Source organism: Phlebotomus papatasi, chromosome 2 (genome assembly GCF_024763615.1).
Source record: "Phlebotomus papatasi isolate M1 chromosome 2, Ppap_2.1, whole genome shotgun sequence".
Lineage (NCBI taxonomy): Eukaryota > Metazoa > Arthropoda > Insecta > Diptera > Psychodidae > Phlebotomus > Phlebotomus papatasi.
In genome coordinates this window covers 18,880,748-18,894,037 of record NC_077223.1, presented here as the reverse complement: position 1 = coordinate 18,894,037, position 13,290 = coordinate 18,880,748, and the positions used below count along the sequence as shown (strand labels likewise).

The 13,290-nt window shown below is 31.8% G+C and overlaps 1 protein-coding gene across 1 annotated transcript in view; it reads left to right on the top strand.

The window, feature by feature from the left end:
* The first annotated feature begins 6,580 nt into the window (after positions 1 to 6,580).
* The window catches only part of LOC129802922 (metabotropic glutamate receptor 2-like), a 76,222-nt gene continuing 69,512 nt past the window's right edge, over positions 6,581 to 13,290 (top strand). The window contains exon 1 of the mRNA XM_055849144.1: positions 6,581 to 7,442. Within this exon, the coding sequence (XP_055705119.1) occupies positions 6,797 to 7,442 (646 nt within the window). The 5' untranslated portion in view covers positions 6,581 to 6,796. The remainder of the gene's footprint in view (positions 7,443 to 13,290) is intronic.

Sequence of the window (13,290 nt, the reverse complement as noted above, 5' to 3'; positions counted from 1 at the left end):
TATAATACTTCACTGCACATACTATACTACAGTAGAGTCTCCTAAATTCGAACGCTCGGGGGGTATTTTTGACATTTCTCACCTCCCAAATTCGAACGATTTTTTCAAAACTAACGAAATTTGTGTCAGATTAAATTGTACTTTGAATCAAATTCTCGTACTTTCTCGCAAGTCTTAGTGGTAACATACTTCTTTTTCATTTTACACGACCATAATGTATGTAAACACTCAGGAAGAAGCACATAAATATGATTTTCATTCACCAAGAATACGAACTTTCTAACATAACCTCACAATTGACGTTTTGAATCCAAAACGGCGTTCGAATTTGAGAGATTCAGATTTGAGAGACTCTACTGTATTCTAGTATTAAATGTTGTAAAAATGTTTATTTTAAAGTTGTTTAATTTAAAAATGTTAAAAATAAAGTTTGTGCTCTCATATGAATACTTGACGTTCTATATATATTTGCTCAATGAAATGCATCTCGACTGAAGTATACGTCTTAAATGAAAATCCAACACTTTTTACACAACTGCTGAAAATATTTATGACTGGCGGTAAATTTTACACATTTCACTGTGTAGAGAGATTTATTTTATCCGATCATTTTTTACTCGGACCCGAATTGTTGAAAGACTAATATTATTAGTTAAATAGTATTAATATTGGGTCTTGTTGTATAGTATAAAAGCGTTTTAATACGTGCTATAATTTTTTTAAATTATTTAAAATTTAACAAAATACGTAGGGGAAAGTACTCTCCCTTCGAACGTTCATGCCTTAGAATAATGTGAATTTATTTTACTTTTCCTAAGAGACTTGCACATAATTATCACATATTATCAATAATTGACAATAATCTAATTAATATTTTAAAAAAATGTGTAAGTCTCTTAGAAAAACTAAAAGAAAATTCACATTATTCGAAGGCATGAACGTTCAAAGGGAGAATACTTCCCCCTATGAATTTTCTTTAAGTTTTCCTGACTTTAACATTTCTATTAAATATTAGCCAACTATTATTATCAAATTGATAATTATGTGACAATCATGTGGAAATCTCTTATGAAAAGTAAAAAAAATCACTTTATTCGAAGGCATGAACGTTCGAAGGGAGAGTACTTTCCGTATAGAATACTTTTTAAAACAGCTACATAAATGATTTTATCTGAAAAAAATTCTTTTGCTTTTTCAAAGGCAATAAAACATTATTAAATTATATTAGAACTAACAAATATTCAGAACACTAGAAATTGAAAAGTTCTATTTTACACACCATTTGATCGATTTTAAATAATTTCCTTAGTCGTAGTGTTTTTTTTATATAAAAAATAAGAACACATAAAAAATATGAAAATTGACCGTAAACTTTTTATGGCAGTTTCATTTGAAAGAAAACGATTTTAGTTCAATTTCGAAAGTTGGAAATTTATTTTCTGAAATGTCAATTAAAGTGCAATTTTTTGCAATGTTTGAAATATTTCATTGCAATGTGTGCTTATTCTCCTTCGAATATCGGAATTTCATTAAAACAAATTCTAATTTTCTAAGTCAGATCAATCTTTATGGCATGGATATAGATATAGGATGTTATTTCTGAACTTTATACCCATCAAAAACAAATATAAACTTTCCAATTCTTTCTTTTAATATCGAGTAGAGGAGCGGATTTGCTATCTATACTAAAAATGCACATGCAACAAATATTAATAAATTGAATTGATGGATCATAGTATTCAACAGTTTACACAGTTACACAGGGAAACTTGAATTGAAATAAAAATGAAATACGAGGACGTCAGACTATCTCGTCACTCCAAATTGATTACATCATTGTATCTCTTTTTTTGGAGAAAGCCTGGGGATTTAAGATAAAGAGGAGGCTCAACAAAGTGCATTTTGACTTAACGTTTGAACAATATTACGTCAATGTGCCAAAAATGTATTCCAAAATTTCTATAGGGGGAAGTGTGGCACCACTGAAAGTGGGATACCTTTAAAATTGGGATTTTCACCTATTTTTAAATAAGATTGAGCCTTATCGTGATATAATTTAGCTGCACAAATAAATTGAGAAGCTAAATTACGTTATGATTTGGTTCAATGCAATTTAAAAATAGGAGAAAAATTCCAATTTCAAAAGTGCCCCACTTCCTCCTATGTGTGTAAAATGATTAAATATTGAATATAAGGGTAAAATTAGAAATTCAGGATAATACGGGATTCTCGAAAAATCAATTTATAAAATCGGACTGTGATAATTTGGTATAATAATTTAGTAATTATGCAATTCTAAAAATTAGATTTTTAGTTAAGAGATGCGGTGCGCGAAATTCAAATAGGGACGCACGTGCAAGTGGATGGTTTTGGTGTGGTCTGTAAGTCTGATCGACCTAATATTTTTTTTTTGTATAATATAGGTCTATCGGGTCTATCCAATAATAATTTTTATGGTAGTGACCCACGTTCGTTTGCGTTCGTGCGTGCATGCTAACTAAAATATCAAATTTTTAGATGATTTTAGAGCGAATTTCAAATAGGAACGATGCCGATTTTTTAAATAAAAATGAGAAAAAAGCTGCTTAATAAGAATAGTTTCAATAATTTGAACTTGAATCCTTATTCTTTATAACAGAAATAAGTTTCTTAGGCTTATTAAAGAATGATTCATGAAGAGTATTAAGCTCAATTTCCTCCATACGCATCTGAGAAGATTCTTGAGCTCCTCTACGATTCCTACGGTTCGATACTGCTTAAACTGCTGCGTTAATGTCAAGGATTTTTTATAATTTTAATAATTTTGAAAATATTATTACACCGCGATAAACTTTGCTCGTAATTCTTTTATGATGTTGTCGAAAATTATGAATTATTTATTTTTATATAGCTTTTAATTCATAATTTTGAAACATTAGTGTGCTTGCCATTAGATTTTAGTGCCTGAATGAAAAAAAATATGGAAAAATGAATCCTTGGTTACTCTCTTGCATATCGCACTCCCGCAATTTGAGTGGCATTTTAGCGTCTTGAAACAGAAGCCCTCCTAAAACAAGTAATTAGGGTAAAGTGGTACAAGTTGGACAGTCAGTGGTACAATTTGGACAGGGCTTTTTGTTTTGATAAATTTAGTACTTCATTTTTATTTGTATATTTTTAATGCTTTAGTTTTATGCCCAGCGCACAGTAACTTTTGTTTGTAAACATGTTTTTAAAATTTCCTATGAGAGAGAGCGAGATGACTAGATCTATATTTCAGTCACTGTCATTGAAATGTCAAAATCATGTTTACTAAACAAAATTTATTGTGCGTTGGACATTATAATTTGGTTCCTTGTGCTTAAAAACAAATTTTGTACTGTATTTAACAAGAAAAAAGCCATGTCCAATTTGTACCGGCGAATTGTCCAACTTGTAACACTAATTCCAAATCATATCACTTTACCCTATATTATATAGTTTTCATTTATTCATAATTATTTCAAGTGGAACTTTCTACAAAGCAACGTATTATGTTGGATTAAGCTTTGATTAAATAGTCACATTTTTAACACAATTTTTGCTTTTGAAATATTTATTTTTAGGAAAAAACGTGTTTTTCTAACGTAATACTCCACTTTTATTCTTAGAAAATCCCACTATTACACTAAGAATTTATGGAGATTTGATTCATATTTTTCACAAATAATTATGATTTCCGAGCGGGAAAATCAGTATTTGAGATTTAAAGAAGACGTGTCGCTTCTTTCGATGTCCACTTTATTCTCTCTTCTTTCTATTGATTCATGATAATGATAGCTCTCCCTTCGATCATCTTTGTTTTTTATCAGATATCTATTTTTAGAATTTTATGATCTTATGCCGATTTGAATTTCGTAAGAAGTACATTCCTTTTCAAGGTAATATAAACATTGTGATTCTTTGTCAATTAAACATCAAAGAGTGATCCATATAAGCCGAAACTTTGAAAGATAAACATTCTCAGAAAAATTAATATAAACATTTCCACATTCTTAAGCCGATTCAAAAATAAGGACACTTAATATATGATTTATGATCGTGAGATCTAACTAAATGCGACATTGAAGAACATTTTTAAGAGTTATTGTTAAAAGAAATTGATTTTTGTGCTTAATCATCATACACTGCTGGCAATAATCATAGCTCCACTTTTTCATACTGGAAAAACTTTGAAAAAAAATTTTATTGGAAAAAATAAAAAAAATCATTTGAAGGTATTTTCAAACCGATATGAAAAATTGCCATTTGAATTTCATATCGTTAGAACTGTGAGTACTGTGATAGAAGCTTTATTAAAATGGCGATTTTCGGGTAGCAATAATTATAGCTCCACTCAATAAATTTGGCTACAGGTTATTTATTTTCAATCAGTGAAGGTAAATATCTTTTAGTAATTTAATTATTAACTTTATTAAGCTAATTAGAACCATTTTTATAAAGTTTTTCATGAATTTTGCTGAAATTTTGTAAGGAAAATATGTAATGAACAAAAATAAGGGATTAATTAAGGTCTTGAAGGGGATGGGAATTGATAACCAAAAAATTTCCATAAAAATGACAAGATCCTATTACCTTTCATCCGAATTTGTCCATATAACCGACATATATGCATTTTAAACCACTCCCAGGGTTAAAAATCTTCTTTTGTTAGAGGCAAAAGTGTGCAATTTTCCGAGTTACAGTCGAAAAAAACAAGTTTTCTACCGAAATTTGATATAAAACAATGTTGACTGCTTACTCTCATCATGTCCTGTTGATTTTGTCGCAAACCAGAATCCCAAGTGACTAAGGGGGTCTTTAGAATACTGGAACAAAAAATTATCGAAAAGAAGCTTTTTGCAGTTTGATGAACAGAAGGTGTTTTACCTAATTTAAGTGGTAAAAAATTATTTTTTTCGAATAAAAAAATTGATAGGTCTTATCTTAACTTGTTTTTTTTCCGAAAAAATAATTTTAAACCACTTAAATGACGCAAAACACCTTCTGTTCATCAAACTGAAATAAGCTTCTTTTTGATAATTTTTATTTTAGTATTCTGAAGACCACCTTAGTCACTTGGGATTCTGGTTTGGGGCAGAATCAACAGGACATGATGAGACTAAGCAGTCAGCATTGTTTTACATCAAATTTCGGTAGAAAAGTTGTTTTTTTTTTCGACTGTAACACGGAAAATTGCACACTTTTGCCTCTAACAAAAGAAGATTTTTAGCCCCGGGAGTGGTTAAAAATGCATATATGTCGGTTATATGGACAAATTCGGATGAAAGATGATAGGATCTTGTCATTTTTATAAAAATTTTTTGGTTGTCAATTTCCATCCCCTTCAAGACCTTAATTAATCCCTTATTTTTGTTCATTATTACACATTTTCCTTACAAAATTTCAGCAAAATTCATGAAAAACTTTATAAAAATGGTTCTAATTAGCTTAATAAAGTTAATAATTAAATTACTAAAAGATATTTACCTTCACTGATTGAAAATAAATAACCTGTAGCCAAATTTATTGAGTGGAGCTATAATTATTGCTACCCGAAAATCGCCATTTTAATAAAGCTTCTATCACAGTACTCACAGTTCTAACGATATGAAATTCAAATGGCAATTTTTCATATCGGTTTGAAAATACCTTCAAATGATTTTTTTATTTTTTTCCAAAAAAAAAATTTTTTCAAAGTTTTTCCAGTATGAAAAAGTGGAGCTATGATTATTGCCAGCAGTGTATTATCACTATTTGAGTGGTGCGCAGGGTATATTATGCAAAAATGCCACTCTTTTACTCTTTTGTTTTTAAAGAATCTTGCAAACGTCACATATACAGCAAATAAGGGTTTGAAAAATCTAAAGTTATGGGAAATTATTCATTTTCTAATTCTGTAATATCAAAATGCCACTCAAATCGCGGAAATGCGATATGCAATTATCGCAAGACTGATCTAGAATATGTTTAGTATTTTTGAAATTATTTCTAAATTTCTCCTTTGAATTTCTATATCTTCTACATATATTGAATGTTTGTGTAGTGCAATTGATAATTTAAGTGATTAAAATTAGAAGATAAAGAAATAATTATTTATTAATTTTCTTTTCACACAATATCAAGCACTAAGGGAAAGAACTCTGCCTTCGAACGTTCATGCCATCGAATATGGTGAGTTTCTCTTATTTTTCCTAAGAGATTCACACAAAATTGTCACATAATTATCCATAATAAGCTAACTAATATTCAGTGGAAATGTATAAGTCTCTTAGGAAAATTTAAAGAAAATTTACATTATTCGAAGACATGAACGTTCAAAGGTAGAGGACTTTCCCCTATTTTTCTTTCTTATCAGTGAAAACTAGGGGAAATCTTCCAGTGGAATCCCCTGTGTTACTCCTTTAGGAGAGTGTTCTCAACGGAGAATGAACGAAAATCCCTAATAGTAATCAACACCCCTCGTAGTTTTTCCCCTGGAAAAGGGATGAAAATTTCGCGTCTGCTCTGTGAAAACTTTTCTCCTTATAGAAAATAACATGTTGAATTGTGGTTCTTGAAGGATGCTGCCGAGAGTAGAATCAGTGTTGAGTCTTCATCTCTTGTGGTCAGATCGTGGTTCTGAGACGTTTTGGTGGCTTAATCTGTGGTGTTGTATTTTTTTGGGATGCGTGAAAGAGGATTTCAGTGTTATCCCTAATCATGGATAATTCATCTGATAGTGTCCACTGGTGGCTATATCGAACTCACTGTGTGGATTTATTTTGAGTTGACTGGTGAAGTTGAGGAGGATTTGGCAATGGTGACGATTCTTCAGCTCTTTCTGCACTTTGTGATTTTATTTCTGTATCTCAATCTATCCGCCCAATTAGATAGCCTGGAAAATATAACAAATGCCACTGTCGAGGGTGATTTCAATGTGTCTCTGGTTTCACTGGATAATTGTGATTCTGGTCCCTGTGAAGATTCCAATCTTGGTGATTTTGTCAATTCGATGGTCCCAGGAGGACCAGAGGATTTCTTCATAGACAACAGAACGGTTTCTAGTGTGAATGGCAGTGATTTTCGTGCCGCGGAAGAGTTTTTTGAGTTCAGTGACTACCTCAATGGGAGTCAAGTGATTGAGGCTGAGGCCACAAGTACTGTGATCGCCACAAATGCCACAGATGATCCAAAGAGTTCAGTGTGGCCGATCAAACATGCCGCAATTGTGAAGGGTGATGTTGTTCTTGGTGGTCTTATGATGGTCCATGAGCGTGAGGATTCCATCACGTGTGGTCCGATTATGCCACAGGGTGGGATTCAGGCACTCGAAGCTATGCTCTTTACACTGGATCACATTAATTCCATCGATCTTCTGCCCAATATCACCCTGGGTGCCCATATTCTCGATGACTGCGACAAAGACACCTACGGACTCGAGATGGCCCTCGATTTTATCAAAGGTAACACCCAACATTCCATCTTCCTCTCTCAGTATTTTCCGGTGTGGCTTCCCGTGGAATTTTATCTCTTATTCTTTATGATTGTGTACATCTTAACCACATTAACTCATCAAGCACATTATGATATACCATATACGCGAAATTACGCTTTTTTCCCAATTTTTCTCTTTTGGGCTTCTTGTTTGTTTCCATACTGATAGGGGTTTTAAATTGTAAATTCAATAATGAATACGAATTCAATTGTTCAGAAAACTAGGGTCAAGTGGGGGACCTTTGAATTGGGGCACCTTTAAAATTGGGCCTTTTTCTCCTATTTTTAAAGTTCAATTTTAGATCTCTTTAGGGTAAGTGTGCCGAATTCCGGCCAGCTTGCAATTTCGGCCACCTTTTTTGTTCTTCGAATATCCATGAACATTTTACGTACTCTAGAGATTATACAAGCAAAAGAATAACAAAAAATATAGCTTCGACAAACGATATGACGTGAAAAAGATATTGGAAAAAGAATTCCCGAAGGGCAAGGTACTATGAGAATGAAGGTGGCCGAAATAGGGCACCAAAGCTATGTCTATATTTTTATTCATTTTAAAATGTATTAAGAATGATTTTAGAGTTAATAAAGACGGTAAACTCTTTACAAGGTTCCAAGCAACACTCTTACAAGGGAAAGAATTAAAAAAAATCAATTTGTATTTAAAATATTACATTTCAAACTTGAGTCTTTGACGCTTGCATGCAACTATGCCGAAATTTGGCATACTTACCCTAAAAAAGAAAAAAAATTTAAAGGTGCCTCAATTCTAAGGCGCCCCACTTCGCCCTACTGATTTTTTTTCATTCAATCCTTGCATAATTTTATTTCTAGAAGAGAAGGAAAGAAGTCCATATTTTTCAATTTGTCACTTACGATGCCAAATGCAAGAAAAATATCGACTTCCAGTGTTTCCTGACTCCACGAATTGGACATTAGGGTTTTTTCCTTTTTACAATCACTCTCTCTTGTTATTGCCAAAATCGTGTTTCTTGCTCATTTTAAATTTTATTCATCAAATTTGCAATTTTTAATCAAATTTGTCGTTTTACCGACTAAACCTATTTTTTACTGACCATTTTTGATTTATTATGCTAATAAATTAGATCAGGAAAATTTCATGAAATCAAAATTTACTTCCCTTTTCTTGTCAAAAGTTTTGCATGTCTCTGTCCCACTTTTTAGGTATAGGTAGTGAATTTAGATTTAGGTAGAGTGGCTTTTTGCTCTCCTATTATCCCTTGCAATACATCTTAGACCTACCAACTGGTTAACATTATTTCCATCAGAATATACTAGCGTACCAAAAGGATTCATTAGGATCTGTAAACTCTTAGAAGGGAGTCCGGTATGAAATCTAAACCTACCATCTAAGATAACAAAGAAAGTAATTAATAGTGTTAAATTAAATATCCACAGACAAAAATCTTTCAGTTATAATTAAATTTTGATGTCATTAATATTTAAATTACAATATTCTTCTTAATATGTCCCTAATACAAGGATTAGATATGTAGTGCTGCGGGGAGTTGACCTGTTTATAATAATAATGGTGACACAACGTTCCATTATCTAGCATTTGACCCATTGAATGCCCAAGACAGTGAGATGATACATAAATGTCTTCTTCGTGTACATTACAAACCGCACAAAGTGGGACTTCTACCACATTAATTTGATACAAATAAACCTTACCCTGGTATCACACTTGCTCATTTAAATTTTAATGCTATTCATAATAATTGTTACTAATGAGCGTTTAATATGTTTAATTTCCTTATTTTTACAATTTTAGAGTCTAATATATTTATTGATATAAAGTTAGATTTTATTCTTGAAACTTAACACGACTTAATGCGATGAACTTTAATTTTTGAGTATTGCAAATATAGTAGTAAGTGGGGCAGCTTTAAAATAAAACCTTTTTCTCCTATTTTAAATTAAACTGGACATTACCTTGATATAATTTAGCTCCACAGACTGATTATGAAACTAAAATACATTAAGATAAGGCTCAATTTAAATTAAAAATGGGAGTAAAAAGTCGAATTTCAAAGCTGTCCCAATTCAAAGGTGCCCCACTTCCCCCTATTGTAAGTTGTATCAGCAACTTTGTTTTCAGCATTTCCTTTTATGTATGCATTATTTACAAACGAATATGCAGAGGTGCTTCGTTTGCAACAAATAGGGGAGACTGGGGCAAAATTTGCCAAAATGAAAATTTCACTATTCACTATTTTCTAAAATAAAAGAGACTGGGGCTTGAAATTTTTATTATAGATAGCCTTCATGAACCTTCTTAAACTTACAAAGTTTCAAGGGATTCGAGGAAGGATTATGTAAAATAAAAAATAATGAAATTTTGAACCCTATTTTTGGAATATTTGGCTTACAGCAAATATCAATACTGATTAGCTCAATTTAAGCACATTTCTCGTTAAGATAGAGAAAAATTATCTTTGACAAAGTTGTAGAGGAATAAATTTCCTATAAAAATATGTCTATTTGATATTTTTAACGTTTGCAAGAGTAAAACGTCACAAATTATCCGAAGACTGACAAAATTTGCCCCAGCAATTTTGAGAATCTCCACAAAATCGACTTTTAGAAAATGATGCGAAAATCACATTTCTTTCGAGATAGAGGAAAATAGTCTTCTGCAATGTTGTAGAGCAGTAAATTTCCTATAAGAATATGCTCATTAAGAAACGTTTAAGTCTTCTCAGAGCTCGTGAAAGAATTAAATATGCGTTTTGACAAGTTTTGCCCCAGTCTCCCCTACATGTACAATATTATGTTTTAGGTCAATTTGAACCTGTTTTGTCGGTTTGACGCTTTTTTATTAATAAAAGTAGATCAAATTCTAAATATTGAGTTATTGAAAGACAGAAATCATACAGATCAATGCTCATTAGTGACAATGGTGACAATGAATAAGAATTGCATTAAAATTTTAATAAGCATATGTGATAACACAGTGAAGTCGATAGTAGTTTGTTAACCGACTAATAACTCCTCTTGATAGGGGAGGGTGAGGCAGTTCACCCCTAAATTGCAAAATGAATTTTGAGACCATTTTGCAAAAAGATGATAAACAGAAGTAAAACTTTGTATATTCTTTGAATTACAGTTGGGTTTAGGAGTAATAAAAATAATAACAATAATCCTTTAATTTCATTAGTCTATTGTGGAGAAATTCTTTTCACTTGAAAGGCAGAATGTGTGAAAGTTCCACATTGCGGGGCAATTTCAAGGTGAATATGAGGCAATTTTTGAGAAAGATTAAACGTGTTTATAAGAAACATGCGAGACCAGAATTGATTAAAATTACTATTTTGAAGCCTTCTAAGACTCTAAAACCTAAAAATATAATCGAACAAGAACTTTATAACAGAATTTAAACATTAATTGATCATACAGAGAAAATAAAATATCGTCAAAGATTTCCAAGCCTATTTCTCTTTAATTGAGCAATTTTCTTTGAATTTTTATACGAAAGAAATGTCTTTTCTAGTGCAAAGCTAATTCTGTACATTGTTGGATCATTATATCGCCTTAGAACAGGTCCTTTTTGGTATAACAGTTTTATAATAGTATTTTAAAGTCTTGAATTTTTATAATACTAAAAAGAATTACAATATCTTGCTGAAAACATTCTGAAAAGATATTATAACAAATAAATTCATTATTTTTAAGCACTTAAAAAACAATAAAAGATTATTTTTTTAATTTTTTTTATGAACTTTTAGGAAATACTACTTCCCATAATCTTGAACTTTATCGACAAAAAAAACCTACAAAATGTTTTCAGTGATCATTTTAAGTTAATTTTGATTGAAAAAGTAAATTGTTAGACACTGGAAACTTCTCCGTGTGCTTGCGTGAAACTGCCTCTCACGAACTTTCGGAACTCAAATGAAAATTGTCAGAACCGTCTTAGATTTCATTCAACGCTAAATGCCTTATAATAATCATAAAACCACTGGTAATTTAATACAATTATGTTACTTCGATAAGTGCAATAGTTCAGAAATTGTTGAAAATAAAACATTACAAAAAGTTTCATTTTGATGCAGTTTTATAAAATCAATTACAAAATTAAAACGAGAAGCGTCACGAAATTAATTATTTTTATGAATATGGGTATCAGTTATCTCTTCAATAATATAAAGGTTTTATTTCGTTCCTTTCAAAGTGATAAGACGAATATATGCCAAAATTGAAACTGCCCCGTCGTTAAACTGCCCCACCCTCACCTACACCGCTAAAACTTTTAAAGTAAGAAAGACTTTAAAGTTTAAACACAAAACTAATTTTGAAATCTTTTAGAATGGAGTGACAGTATCTGTCCATTTCATCCACTTGCCATGCAATCTTTCACTAATTTTAATAGCGCAAAGTAGTTCCCAGGTTTAACCACACCTCCTTTGTCATTGTACAACTCTGCTGCTTGTTTTGCTGCTTGGTCCGCCCGGTCATTGTCACTCCCATGTGATATAGATCCCATTATACTCACTGAGTTACCTAAATTTCTCAAATACTTCGATAACAGACTTATTTCTCTTGAAAGAGCCCATTTATCGTATCTGCTCTTGCAATTTTCAATTGCTAGAGTCTATAGTATTTGACAAAGAATCTGATAAGATATTTACCGCTCTGTGCACAGTGGGACATTCAGTTGCTCTCTTAAAGGATATTTTAACCCTTTGAGGACGAGTAGGTCATCCATCAATTGGAAAAAAATACTAATTATTTATTTTTCTTTCTGAGGTATGATCTGCTCCGTCCGCAGAGGGTTAATTGCCACCATTTCTACTGTGAAATTGGACGAGTTGCAATTGAGGGACAAAGATGATAGTGAACTTGTTGTTTTATCCCACATTCCCGCTTTCACATCATTATTCGCCTTGGATTTATCATGTGTGTAAATTACTCTACCTTTCTGGAACTGCTATTTTCCAAACATTTCAACCAGAATTAAGTTTGCTACACACTAGTCCATATATCCTTAGGGAATAATCTCAGCTGCTCCCACATGAGTGGCACTGACATATTCAAATAGTGAATGAGATTCCCTCCAAATTCATTTTACACGTTTTACACTGATTGCAATGAATTCCACCCTATTTCTTCCAATGTGAGAAATGGTTACTAAGTGAGCGCAAGTCTAGAATTTGCTGTCGTAACTGCCTTTTATCATACCAAAAATTTGGTTGCAATCATGCCTATAGTGCCTATATAATTGAAGATATTTCAACTAGAAAATTTAATTTTAGCTTCAATGGACAAATTATTATTAGATAGAACTTTTACAGTCACTATGTGAGTTTACTTCATGAGTGTAGTACCCCAACTACAAACCAAACGATTTGTGATAAAGGCTTGGTGTCGTTGTGGTAACTCCGAAAAGTCGATTTTCACATCACTAACATCATTACCTGAATATTTCCATTTCAAAATCATGTTTGAATTCATTTTATAGGTTATCGAAGCAGATATTTTATTCATATTTACAGTAGAACCCCGCTATAGGCCATCGCTCTATAGTCCACAATTTATCGACCGTTGATTTCAAAACACTGATTTTAAGTTAGGTTATGTTTTTTAGTACGCGACATGAAATCCCGTCAAATCATTGCTCTACCTGCCGATTTTACTCGGAGGTTTTTTGAATTTTAACGGTATATTCTAGTACATTCAGAGAAAATCTGCAGATTCTCGGCAGAATTTCTCCCTAGAAAATTTGCATAACCTCCATTACTTCACAAAAAAATTGTTGATTTATGAAGAAACTGTAGAAGTTATAAAGAAAATTGT